We start from the raw sequence: 14398 nt of genomic DNA, 5'->3' as shown, positions 1-14398 counted from the left end.
ATTGTAATACCAAAATGTTCATAAGATATAAATTATATTACACCTATAGCACAAATGTTTCAATTCTAAGAGGACTGTAATGAACCCAGGCTCCCCAAGGAAGAAATGAGGATATGTCTCTTCAATACTTGAGACTTTGCTGTTTTGAAGTTATACCTTTACCTTAGATATAGCTATATCGCCAGCTTACAGAAGGTTGAGGGAATGAATTCATCTACATAGGCATAAAAGCATATACCCTACACTAATATTTTTTTTACTTTTGGACAGGTTTGAGGATCATAAATCTTTGTTGAGATAAGTAATCAAGCATCAAAAATCTAGTCACTGATAAGTTCTTTGTCTAATAGCTAAGCTTATCTGTGTGTCTCCCTCGAGGTGGCTTGAAGAACAAGAATGGTCTTAAGTTCCAAACTTAGGTCTGCAGTGTTCTGTCGGTACAACAATTGTGATCGCCTCAACAGCGGGAAACTACTAACTACCGCTACTACTGTATTAAGCATTCATGCAAGGATATCTATCTAGTCTTACAATTCATATTAGATGGAAACGGTTCACTGGAAGTGATGTCCAGGACGATACGTCTGAACAGAATGATCAAGCTCATTTTCTGAATGTTTGAGTTGTCTCGTTGATGAATACCAACTCACCTTTGGTGTCGTGTGGCCTATAGGTTTACTTTTGCTCCAAGAAGCCAAGATTCAAATCAGTAAGGTTCTTGGTAAAGAAAGTTTTTGGCTTTCTACCACTCCATATTGATACAAAAAAAAGAAGGATGAGGGAGTCTTCCAAAGAAAGGAATGAAGTAACTCTATACATGGTAAGTAAGACTCTGTTCTCCATAAGAAATTGAATCCAACAAGTGAATTGAATGTTTCACCAGCATCCAAATGCCAAGAATAAACCAATTTCCTATTCTTATAAAAGATGATCTTACTTTGTTAATCCGAAAAATCGAGAAGTTTGGACATAAATTCCAAAATTCGCAAATGGCTACCAAAAGTACCGCAAAAAATTTTAAATCCCGGCGGTCCACCAGGGTCTTCATATACTCGTCTTGAATTATTGTATGTCGACTATTTCGGGGCTCGTCTTCGAGGCTAAAATCTCGGGAACGAAATTTCTCAAACCAACGTCGAATACTATCAATATCAAATGCTTGGTTGAGTTTTCGGGTTGTTTCGGTAGCGCTTCAGTTCAATTTGAATTATTTTTCGACTTAATAAACATTGTTCTTATGGAAATAGCTATTTATGATATGAGTGTTGAAAGGTTTTATTTTGTGAGTGAAAAAGTTTGCGAAACAGACACCAATCGAACGATTGGAACCTTTATAATGTACAATCAATCCATTTTGTTTCAGGTAACGAGGATGTTGAGAGCACAGAACCCGAAAGGCAAGAAGCCGTCAGTATGCCACATATCCCAATAACGAACCCTACCTTTAGTTATAAGCATCCTGCTTACCAATCTGCCCATCCCCAGATCGGTTCCGAACCAGTAGAACCGGGACCGTCGAACAAATCAACTAGCAAGACTGACGATGGCACCTTGAAGAAACGCAGAAATACTGTTCAGCAAGAAGATGTTGAAACCAAGTCCAGCCAGATTGCTCATCCGATGCCAATGAAGGAAGAATACGAGGTAAACAATTCATTTTCACCCATATATTTATAACTAGCGACTCGCCCCGGCTTCGCATTTCGCACGGGTGCAATGCTGATACTGAATATACTACAGAATGTCTTTATATACAACCTACATGCAAACATGTTTTCTGAAGAGGTTACTCTTGAAAGAGTTTCATATAATTGGCGCGGTACCGCCGCAACGGCTATATCCCTGCATTTTAAATCTGTAATATCTTCGAAAATATTCATTCAAATTACATACTGTGAGGGGCCATATTGTTCACATTATGGACAGATAAGATAAAGGATAAATTTAAAAAAAAATATGAACGCACCTTTTTTTCCGGGAGCTGGCGTCTTACTTCAAAAATCCTGCTTTATTGCACATCTGGAATATAAAACGAACCTACATACAGAATTTCAGCCTCCGAAAATATACCGGTATAGAGAAACAGTGATGAAACAGTAATTTTCATCACTGTTATTTGAAAATATTTTCTTAGTGCGCATAAAAAACCTAAGAAACACCTATATATCAAATTTGACCTTTCTATGACTTACCAGTACGAAGAAATAGAGATGAGTGTGTAAATTTCTGAACAAATACATAGAAAGGAAATAAAGAATCTACAGAATATTTTATTGGAAATTATGAAACAAATCTCCAGTAAAATGAAAAGGATCTTTCGTGAATAAAAAAAAATAATTTTCATATTACAATGAAAATCATTATTCAATAAGAATTGGTCAATGATGTATGGCCTTATTACCTCTTTTTCCCCATCTATTTCTTGCCATCCATGCCAACACATCCATTGTGGTTCTCTGCAGTGGTTTGTACAGGTTCTTTGGAGCATAATGTAGGTTTTTTCAAAGCTATTTTCCGAGTTTCTTAGTCAGATCAAAATCTCAAAGTATTTTATTCCAAATATCAAAGTCATAAGAAATAAAAATGAGAAAGTTATGGAAAAATGGAATACAATCACTGAAAAGTGATGTTCAAATTACACGATTGTCCTTATAAAAGTTATTAGGAATCAATTATCATTATAATTAGTCTAGTGACACAAAATCAAATTTTTCGGTAGGTTAACTAACGGGAGCGCAGAAAGGCTACATACTTTTATTTTTCTTTCTTGAAAATTACGACTTTAAAATTCGAAATTATTCCGAAATCGCCTTCAATCTCGAAATTTTGACTTTAAACTCGAAATTATGACTTCCAACTCGAAATTTTGACTTTAAACTCGAAATTATGACTTCCAACTCGAAATTACGACTTTAATCTCGCATTTACTACTTCAATCTCAAAATTAAGACTTCAATCTGGAAGTTGCCAATTTAATCTCGAAATTACGACTGTAATTTTGAAATTACTACTTTACTCTCGCTATTACGACTATAAACTCGAAATTACGACTTTGATCTCGAAATTGCGATATTAATCACGATATTAATCACTTCATTCTCGAAATTACAACTTTAATTTTGAAATTATTACTTTAATCTCGCTATTACGATTTTGATCTCGAAATTACGACTTTAATCTCGAAATTGCAACTACAAACTCGAAATTACGACGCAACGCGCGGAAAGGCTACATACTTTCATTTTTCCTTTCTTGAAAATTACGACTTTGAAAATCGAAATTTAGACTTTAATTTCGATATCGACTTTAATTTCGATATCGACTTCAATCGCGAAATTACGACTTCAAACTCGAAATTTTGACTTACTCGAAATTATGACTTCAAACTAGAAATTACGACTTTAATCTGGAATGTACGACTTTAGTTTCCAAATTACAAGTTTAATGTCGCATTTACTACTTTAATTTCGCATTTACTACTTCAATTTCAAAATTATGACTTCTATCTCGAAAATGTCAATTTAATCTCGAAATTACAACTGTATTTTTGAAATTACTACTTCAATCCCGCTATCGTTACTTTAATCTCGAAATTACGACTATAAACTCGAAATTACGACTTTAATCTCGAAATTGCGACATTAATCACGAAACTACGACTTCAATCTCAAAATTACGATTTCATTCCCGAAATTACGAAATGAAAATCGAAATTTCGAAATGTCAAAGTTGCAAGTTTCGTTGCTTCCGCAGTTCAACAGTTGAATATACATTTTATTCTGAATTCAGTCAAAAACATTAAACGGTAATCAGTAGTTATATAAAAAACGCGATCAACAAAGTTTCAGAAAACTCTGCGCTTAAATTTCTGTCTGCTCTTAAATGTTCATTAATAACAGGTAAATATGAAAAACTCAACTTCTCTCTTGTTTCAATTCTGCACGTTAATACTTTTCAGGATCACCTTTGATACGATATCACCCCCTTTTTTCAAGTTTCACTCTTCCTTTTTTTTTTCAAGATATGTTGTTATTGCGAGGTGGTAGCCAGTAAAAAAAACAATTAAAATTACCTACATACCCATGTTACTAAATAGATAAAAACATTTTCTGAAACTACTAATTGATATCGTCACAACAATGGATAACGATCACGAAAGAAGTACCATAAATTCTATGACTGTGACCAGTTTGAACCGCATAACCTCAATTCTGTTTCATCTATATCTATACTATCTATAGTGTTGTTGATTACCAAGATATATGAGAAATCATGCATACCTAATATATGTAATGGATGAAAGTAAATAAAAAATTACTCAAATATTATAACCACGGTATGATATGGTATGTTCCACAAAATCCAAGAAATGCACAATAAAAACCGGGCTAACAAATTAAATTAAATTCAAGTATTTTTCTACATAATTAAAGAATGAGCCATGGTATTATAGGAAAAACAATCTCAACTTTCACAGCATTCATTTTTTAACAAGAGTTTGCAATTTAGGAATAAAATTAAAGTTTGTATTAACATCGGACAGAAACAACAACATGTGAAATTAAAGGTATTGTTACGTTTTCCCCGTGGGTTTGACGATAATTGACTACATTGTACAATTAAACTCAACTTCATTTCACGGCTACACTGACAATATAACACAAACATTTCAACTGAAACTTTACACTAATACTCGAATGTCTATCGCCTCATTAGATCACTTCGTACCGCACTTTCAACTAAACTTATCGATCTGCGTGTTGGTAGTGCTTATATATGGCCTTTGAAAGCCGATAGCGAAGTCGCTGACAGTATCTCGAAGCGACACGACATCTAGAATGATCGCGAAGCGCAAGTCGAGTTGAGCGCAATCTTGGACATAATCGATTTACGAAGGCCAGCGGCGGACGGCGTTATTTTTTAGGGGGTGATTAACAACAGTATAAACGAGATATTTTTAGCACAGAAAATGCATTTCTTCATATCTGATTTGTTTAATATTGTAATGAAGTTATCATTATGATTATTTCTATATGTTTTCTAAAGAATAGAATGATATATATTTACTTTCAGAAAGTGGTTATGTAACAATTTTTGGTGAGAATAAGAATGACTGGTTTAAAAGTTAATATTTTTCGTAGGTTCTTGCTATCGAATTGAACAGAGGATGGAACAGTAGACTGGGATTCAGTTTACAGGGTGCAGCGGGGGTGACCTATGTCAGCGCAGTGCATGCCGATAGCGTGGCTGCCAAAGATGGCAGATTGAAGCCAGGAGATCGACTAATCAAGGTTAGTTTATACAATGTACATCATTCACTTCTGGGTCGTTCAATATTTCAGTAAAAAAAACGACACACTTTTGTCTTGTGAAGATCACAAATTTTTATTTTCCATTTGGTCCGTCTTACTTTTACAACTGACTCATCTTCAGTTGAAGCTTAATGTTTCATCACGCGGAATAATGTTGCAGCCTAATTCTTGCTCGATTCACAATGCAAATAAGGTGCGTTCGAATCCTTCTTTTCTACCGAGTATTTCTTTAGTCGAAGTTCGGTTGATTCTGCTACGATAGATGACTGAAGGGACTACGATTAGTCATGAGCTGTTTAGATTGCTCGAGAATCATCAACTTAACCTACAGAGAAACGAAGCTAATAGTGACCATAGTTATCTATGTCGAATACAACAAAGGACACAACATTCTGGCACTAGTCTGTCAAAGTGAGGTTAGTTTGCTATATTCACAAATATTGGAGAGGTTGCAAAGAACACAATTTTCCTAACTTCGTCGAAGCAATTTTCTAGGGTTCTGGACCATAGTCTGAAGTTTTTTATGCCTAACAGCACATACTACATATCTGGTTTGAGTCTACGGTTTTATTCCGTTGTCGGTGGATTACTTCCTATTGGTTTAATTCAATTTCCTATACAGTTTGGTGCAGGTAACCAGACAATATTGATGTGAATTATCTCTTCCTTTCAAAAAAGCTTTCTTGCCCTCGTGAAAAATGTTTACAGACACTTATTGGTGAATTCTGGAAAAACAACGTGAAATTGATATTCAGCCCAAAGATATCAGAGAAAGGTCTAAGGTCAGATAAGGATCCCAGATACATTAAGCTCAGAATATAAATGATTTAGAATGGGTTTTTTTGTGCTTGATTTGACTGTAATATATACCTACACTTGTTTATTGAAACACTGTCACATCAGTCTCCTGGTCCTCTGAGACTCGCCAATCTCGTTCATGAATTTGACATTGGAGAAAATATTGATGCTGCTGTCCATACAACATTTTTTACCTAAATGAACAAGACGCATCTAGATATATCTTATTACTTTAAGACATTTAGCAACACTCGGGATATACCAGATCCCTTGTAGCTATGCTCTGGTTGTTCTCAAAACACAGAGTGCAGTATTGGTTTTATTCTATTGGTGGTGGGAGTGGTAGTTCCTATTGGTTGAATTAAATAACCTGCTACAAGAGCAGTTAACTACAGGTAGACAGATTATATTAATGTGGATTCCTGTTTTCGGAAATTTCTTATAGTCTTGGAACACTCTGAGTTCTATCAAGTACTTTTCAAACGTAATAACCGGAGTAGCCAAGTGCAAGTTACGCTACCGCTGATTTGTCAGTATCTGTTTTGAGGAAAACCAGAATACTACCGCAATCGAGAATGAATCGTCAGACATTAAACATATAGATCACTGTCTACAAATCCGGAAAACAGAAATAATAATACTTTTATTTCAGATCGAACAGATTTGATTAAGTTGACGTAGTACTATTAGCTTTATAGTCGAATCAAATCATTTTGACAATTGTTTCTAGACATGTTATCACTTTCATTTGAAATGAGGAATCAAAAAATGTATTTTTTATGAAAGAACTTGAAAAGGAAGCAGTAGATAAGGATAGATAGAGTTGAAATTTTCATTTTTTTTTTGTTTCAGGTTAATGATGAAAGCATTGAACATATGACGACTAGCGAAATAATAGATTTACTCCGAATAGTTAGGGGTCCAGTATGTATTGTTGTTTCAAGAGTCAAATCTAATGAAGACTGTCCAAAAAGCAATGCGGAGAATTGAGCAACTGTAGTACAATTTTTTATTCTAAGAGCGTCTATCAAACATACTCTTCGTTACATTGAAAGCGTTGTTTTTGTTCCTCGGTTGTTTTATTTTCGACACTTCCCCTGTATTATTTTCGTATCAACATAAGAGAAGAAAATCTTATTTGGGAAGTGTTGAATGCGTTTTTATATAACTTTTTAAAAATACTTTTTAAGACAATTTTGTGATACTTTTAACTATACAGGGTGTGTAGAAAGTTGCGAAAGATACAGAAATTGAAAATGATTCAATTAGTAAAAGCATTTGAGATATTTCGGCGAAATTTGTTTTTCCTTCAGACCAGTGTCTTTAATTTTTTGCCACTTATAGCATAACCTGTATATGTGTTACGATTTTACGATTTTCCTGCATTAAATGTGATCGATTAAAATTTATAATCAGAATTTATTTTGTTGATGGTGTTTTCTCAAGTTTTTAAATTTTACTGTTTTTGTTCTTAGGATATTAAGCTAGTCTTTATTGTGGAGAAAGTTCCAGTTATAAAAGTGAATAAAACGGAATTTCAAGATATATTCGATGCAACTTTAGTCGGTATTCAAAATTTTTTTGTAGCAGAATGGAATATCAATCAAAAATTCTCAAATCAAAAATTTTCTTTCTTAACTGGAATTCATTCTCACTCACTTATTAGGAACTATATTGAACGTTTCATGGACTTGACTTATTAAATGAGTCAAATCATAAATACAGAGTGATCCATTCTTCCGAAAGTGATTTTGAGAAACTTCTTCGATGTAGATAGATAGCAAACTCGATACGTAGACTGATCTTTGCGAAGAATGGGCTGCCATGTTTTCACCGTAGGTTTAACGAAAAAAAAATATTAGAATCAATGTGTAAAAGTAGGTTCAATATGCAGTATTCAATTTCAATTATAATAAAATGATACATTTAATGAAATTACTTACATTCTAAATTTTTGCCTCAAATAGGAAATGTGTTATTTTTTGTAAAAACGTAAATCAAAGTTTATGAAATCTATGAAACCTAGCAATATTAAGAGATAAATGAAGTAGTGTTAATACACCTATATATGTTTCACAGCGTTTCGAAGTTATACATTCGACTAAAATTTCAGAGAATTATTGTACAGTAAATAGATTTTTTAGGAATCCATGTTTTGATTTGAAACCAAAGACAGGTGAAAATAAATATCGTTGAATTCGATTTTGCTTCATTTTCAAATCCCGCAAAAGTATCTCTCGTCCTTCATTCATTCCTGTTCAATTTAAAAAACCCAATCTTCTAAACAAAGGAAATTCTATAATTTATTGTGAATTTTACTTTCATTTCTGACAAAATATATACTTACGTCCTTCCTCTCGGTATTACTGAGTAACTAACTCAGTCGATGCAGCTGAGATTAATATATTATTACTTAGCATAACGTCGTAGTTTGCGAGTTACATCATCTATCGCGATTTCAGAAATATTTTTAGTTCGGAAAGTGGTTTTCTGACTGCAGTGTGTAAAAGGCAAATCAATTTTCCAAAACGCTAACAGGTGGCACCACTAACAGATAGTAGTGGCTTGTTCAGTTCTAATAAATAAAGTATCACTCTTACGATATCGTTAGTCAGGGAAGCTCTAGATTATGCTGTAGATGACCCCTCCTGATGCAGAAGGCCTCAACACTAAACCGAGTGAGGTCCTCATTTCGGGGACAGGTGAATAACTTTTTCACCTAGCACCAGGAAGGGGTACACCATGATAGGCAGTACGGATGTCTGAAGACCTTTACATTCATGAAAGCTTCAGAGAGGTGTGCTTCGTTTTTCTCTCTGACGAACAACATGCTCGTAGGGTAAGGGAGCCGCGCTACACACCTAATGAAATCACGATGGCAATCGGACAACACGACCTTTATGGATGCAGTATTTTGTGGAGTGTCTTCAAAATTTTCGATTATTATACAGTTATTGTAAATTATACTTTTGTTCCCTCGTAACGGTCCTCTGACTGCAGTGCGAAAATGGAGATGACTAACGCAAAATCCAACAGATGACTCCACTTACAGATAGCATCAGTTTGCTCAGTTCAAATAGATAAGTTATTATACTTAAAATGGGAAGGTGGGAGGGATACAACAATTCTCCTAGAAACATCACCTATTTTCATGCATTGATATCATGTGTTGAGGATTGATATTCTGTTACAAATTTTTCGATTACTATATACATTGTACATTTTACTTTCATTCCTAAAGAGATATGCATCCCTCCTGGTCTTTGAAAAACTAATTGAATCGAGCGTGTTGAAATATAAACATTATTACTAAGCGCAAAATCGTGATCTTTAAGTTACGCCATCTGGCGGTTAATTTCAAAAAGTTCATTGAATATTTATTTCAAACCGCAAAAAACGATCCTTTGACTGCAGTGCGAAAATGCAGATGAATTTCGCAAAAAGCCAACAGATGACTCCACTTACAGGTAGCATCAGTTTGCTCAGTTTAAATAGATAAGTTATTATACTTCAAATGGGAAATTCTCTTAGAAACAACACTTACTTTCATGCATTGATAAGATGTATACATGTGTTGAGGACTGATGTGAGGTTGATATTCTATTACAAATTTTTTTAATACTATACAGTTATTTTAAATTTTACTTTCATTCCTGGAGAGATATTCATCCATCCTGGTCTTTGAAAAACTAATTGAATCGAGCGTGTTGAAATATAAACATTATTACTAAGCGCAAAATCGTGATCTTTAAGTTACGCCATCTGACGGTTAATTTCAGAAAGTTGATTGAATATTTATTTCAAATCGCAAAAAACGATCCCTTGGCTGCAGTGCGAAAATGCAGATGAATTTCGCAAAAAGCCAACAGATGACTCCACTTACAGGTAGCATCAGTTTGCTTAGTTCAAATAGATAAGTTATTGTACTTCAAATGGGAAGGTGGGAGGGATACAACAATTCTCTTAGAAACATCACTTATTTTCATGCATTGATATGTGTTAGGTGACTGATGTAAGGTTGATATTCTATTACAAATTTTTCAATTACTATATAGTTATTGTAAATTTTACTTTCATTCCTGAAAAGATATGCATCCCTGATAGTCATTGAGAAACTTATTAAATCGAGCGTGTTGAAATATAAACATTATTAATCAGCGCAAGTTCGTGATCTGTAAGTTACGCCATCTGACGTTAATTTCAGAAAGTTCATTGAATATTTCTTTCAAACAGCAAAAAGCGGTCCTATAACTGCTGTGTGAAAATGCAGATGATTATCACAAAAAGCCAACAGATGACTCCACTTACATTTAGCTTCAGTTTGCTCAGTTCAAATAGATAACTAAGTTATCATACTTCAAATGGGATGGTGAATTCGTTTAGTAACACCACTAATTATCATACAATGATGGATACCGAAGTTGAGAATTGATTTTTATTATTATACGGTTACTGTAACTCCACTTTTATTTCTGAAGGAAATATATGCATCCCTCGTGGTCTCTAAGGAACTAATTAAACCCCACATGCCCCCTCCCGGGTTGAGTGCCGTAAGTTGAAATCTTTCCCACACGGTTAATGTGTGCAGAACATCCCATATCGTCCATCCACCCCCGCTCCTCCGGAGCGGTCCTCAACTTACTGATGGGCACTTCAGCAAGATGGACATCTCACCTTCTTTGGTCAAAATTCAGCCGCTAGGTGCTTTTACTTTCAGATCTGTTGATTCAATTGACGTAATCCATCTTGAGTTTATTCAGTTGATCCAATTGAATCAAGCGTGTTGAAATATAAGTATCATTACTAAGTGCATAATCGTGTTCTTTAAGTTACGCCATCTGACGTTGATTTCAGGAAGTTCATTGAATATTTCTTTTAAAGATCAAAAATCGGTTCTCTAACTGCAGTATGTTGAGGAACGATTTATGTTGAGGATGTTTATTTCAAAATTACTGATTATGATCTAGTTATTGGAAAATATATTTATATTTCTTAGATTTACACCCTTTTTTCTCTCATAAATTGAGTAGATCGAAAGTAATGAGATTTTTTCATACATCATTATTAGAATAAAATTGAAGTCTGAAAGTTACGCCATCTAACGTAGATTTCAGGAAATTTCTAGAATATAGATTCAAAAAATGGAAGGTGTTTCTCCGAATGCCTCGCAAATAACAGATAATTTTCCCAAAAAACAACAAATAGCTTTTCTAACAAATATCAGTGGCTTGAAATCATATTAAACCAGATTTACATCATCCGATGGTGTGTCAGGAGGTGGTAAACCAGAAACTTCTACTCTGTCTTGACAGATACTCCTCCTGCACGTCGTCTTGATTTCAAACAGGTTGGAGCCTGGCTCCCTTACCCTTTGGACTGATTCACCTGCACGTTGTCTTGATTTCAATTTATCAACCAGCAGGTTAATTTTGAATTACTAAGCACAAAATCGCCATTAGAAAGTGGCGCCATCTGTCATGAATTTCGAAAAGGGTATTGAATAATTATGGTAAAGGTATGCAGAAAAATTTTCAACAGAACAGATTCAACAGATGGAGTCACTTACAGATAGCAGTAATTTATTCAATTCTGATGAGATGCCAATCTCAAGATGGGGAACAAATCTTTTCAGATACACGTATGTTTTGAGTATAGATTTTCAAAAAAAAATATTGATACTGCTATTATATGCCGAGTTTCACTTTTTTTTCTCAAGTAAAGAGATATGCTTCTCCTTACCTGAATAAATAACTACGTCTGGTGTGGTCAGGAAAAATGATTACATTGTTATTAAGCACAACCTCGTGGTACATAAGAAGCGTCACTTATCGTGAATTTAAGACATTTCTTTGATTAAAACGTAAGAATGTTTTAGTTTCAATAGTACCTCAAAGTTGTCAAGCACCTATCTGTGCTTGTGACGACGAGGCAGTGCATCCTTGAACAAAGTGCCAAGCTGGACATCGATTTCGAAGCCGCCTGTGGACCACAGCCGGCGATTGCTAGACCACTGGGAGATCATTTTGTCGCATGGTTGGCACAAGCCAATCGCGCCTACAGTAACTCCACCGTAGACAGACCTAGATCCATGACTAGATCCAATGGCCGAACCTGAAGGTTCCCTTCAAGCTCTACCACTAACCGACTAACGTCTCTGAACCCGATGATGAGAACTACCTCTGGAGAAATACGAGCGTTCAAAGCCCCCAGCCACCAGTGCATTGGCAAAGCCCACGTGGCAAAGTCAAAGCCCACGTGGACTATACCTTCGGTCAGCTGGGTCGGTGTACCTCCAGATATATTCAATTCCGTGTAGACTGAAACGTCGATGAGGGCCGGCTAGTTGGTCTTTCGGTGCGGTTCAAACCGAGGTGGTAACAAATTTTTTGGTGATGGCCCTGACAAGAATCAGTGGGTAACTGCTGCAGAAAACCTGAAAGCTCTGATGATATATCTGGCTGGACACGACCCTACCTGTTTTATTGAAATGCCTTCAGAACAGCATTTATTTTCGAATCTTATTGGATTTTTTTTTGGTTTTATCACTTCTCAGGACTCACACATCAAGAATCACCAGCTGGAGACTTCCTTTATAATTGCTGCCCTACTGAAGTACTAACAATCAAGTATGATAACTTGTATATTTGTATTGCCAATCAATGCACTGTATTTTCGCTTTACAATAATATATGGCGTCGATGCATATCTCCTTTCAATAATTTGTCTGCTTTCAATATTTACTTTTCTAATATAATATTCAGTCAGTTCAGTCAGGTTGGAGCCTAGCTCCCTTACCCATACAGCTGCTTTTTGACAGAAAGACAGCATAATCTACAGCTGCCCTAACTAACGGATTTTCGTCGATTCCTCGACTGAATGGACTGCTGAATGGAAAGCAGCTGCAAATCTCTGCAGATGGCTTCATTCCGCAGGAACCACAGAACATTCTCAATCATCCTATAACTAATTTTGTAATCTCTCCAGGATGGAGATGTTAGACGGAGCCGCTTGTCCCCAGACGCCTGAAGCGTACATGATGACAGCCTTGAACATCGTATTGTAGGTGGTAATTTTGTTGTTAAGACTCATTTTTGATCTTCTGGCTATCCGATCCTCGATCTTTGATTTAACACATATAACATTTCTGAATCGTATCCATCTTGATTTTATTCAGGTTGAAGCCTGGCCTCCTTCCCCTTTTAACTGAAGTTAGACATTTCTGAATGTTACACTTGATATATTTTATTTCTTCAATCTGAGTTAAGACTGATTGTTTATATGAAGCGCCATCTTGTGAAATATTTTGATAATTTCCCCAAAAATAAAATTGAAAGTAAGAGTTCCTCCCATTTTATTCTATTTGTAGTAAATTATACATCAAGATTACAGAATAATATTCAGGTATTGTTCAATTCATTCATCATCATTTAAATTCCAGCTTCACTCTGAAAATATGGATGAACTAAGAACACGACTGAAACTTATCTGGAAACTCATCTACATATTGTACTCTGAATGATTCCTATAAATATCAGAAGGACTGATTCATTCATTCATTCATTCAAAGTAGAACTCATGTGAATGATATCTGATTCTTATTCCACAACGAATGTTTGAAATACAAACTGAATAGAGAAAAGTATCTGATGTATAATTCAGTGTTCATATAGAAGTATTTGTTTCGAAAGAATTTTTTTTCTTTCGTGTAATTCAATGTTTATATGAAAGTAGCTATTTCAGGAGGACTTTCTTTCAGTTTGTGTCTGAAAGTTACTTCTTTGCATGATCTACACATCCATGTATAGAGTTACTTATTTTCAAATTGATTACTTCCTTCCTTTCTTTGGAAGATTCTCTCATCCCCGTTTTTTGTATCAGATGTAGTAGTAGAAAGCCAAAAACTTTCTTTCCCAAAAATTAATCACTCCTAAAAATATATAACCCCTTCAATTCAGACTGAAAAAGATTTTGTAAAGGGAATCTCCGAATTCTATGTTCAAAATCGAAATTTAACAGTATTCCGTTAATTATTATTGAATTTTATCGTTAAATTCCCATTTTGAATCCTGAATTTAATTAAAAACACTTTTCTCACACGACGTGCTCTTTGCTAACCGAATAAGCATCATCAGAACATGACGAAAACAAAATTTTCACCATGTCAATGTTTTTGTACACATCTAGACAAATTATCCTTAACCTAATAAATTACATTGAATTAATTACCAATATTTTTTTATATTTTTTTCTACACCCGTACTCTAACAATACACTTATATAACCATAAT

General features: G+C 34.8%; 1 protein-coding gene across 4 annotated transcripts in view; it reads left to right on the top strand.

The window, feature by feature from the left end:
- LOC111512197 (tyrosine-protein phosphatase non-receptor type 13) overlaps positions 1–8312 on the top strand; it is a 261752-nt gene extending 253440 nt beyond the window's left edge. For all 4 annotated transcript variants that reach the window (XM_074183059.1, XM_074183061.1, XM_074183062.1 and 1 more), the window contains 3 exons: positions 1364–1644; positions 5142–5291; positions 6963–8312. In XM_074183059.1, the coding sequence (XP_074039160.1) occupies positions 1364–1644; positions 5142–5291; positions 6963–7100 (569 nt within the window). In that variant the 3' untranslated portion in view covers positions 7101–8312. The remainder of the gene's footprint in view (positions 1–1363; positions 1645–5141; positions 5292–6962) is intronic.
- Positions 8313–14398: the final 6086 nt, after the last annotated feature.

Source organism: Leptinotarsa decemlineata, unplaced genomic scaffold (assembly GCF_025532065.1).
Source record: "Leptinotarsa decemlineata unplaced genomic scaffold, Ldec_3_MD MMD2_tig00026330_RagTag_RagTag, whole genome shotgun sequence".
Classification (NCBI taxonomy): Eukaryota; Metazoa; Arthropoda; class Insecta; order Coleoptera; family Chrysomelidae; genus Leptinotarsa; species Leptinotarsa decemlineata.
Note: the sequence above shows the minus strand (reverse complement) of the source record. Positions and strands in the feature narration are given on the sequence as shown.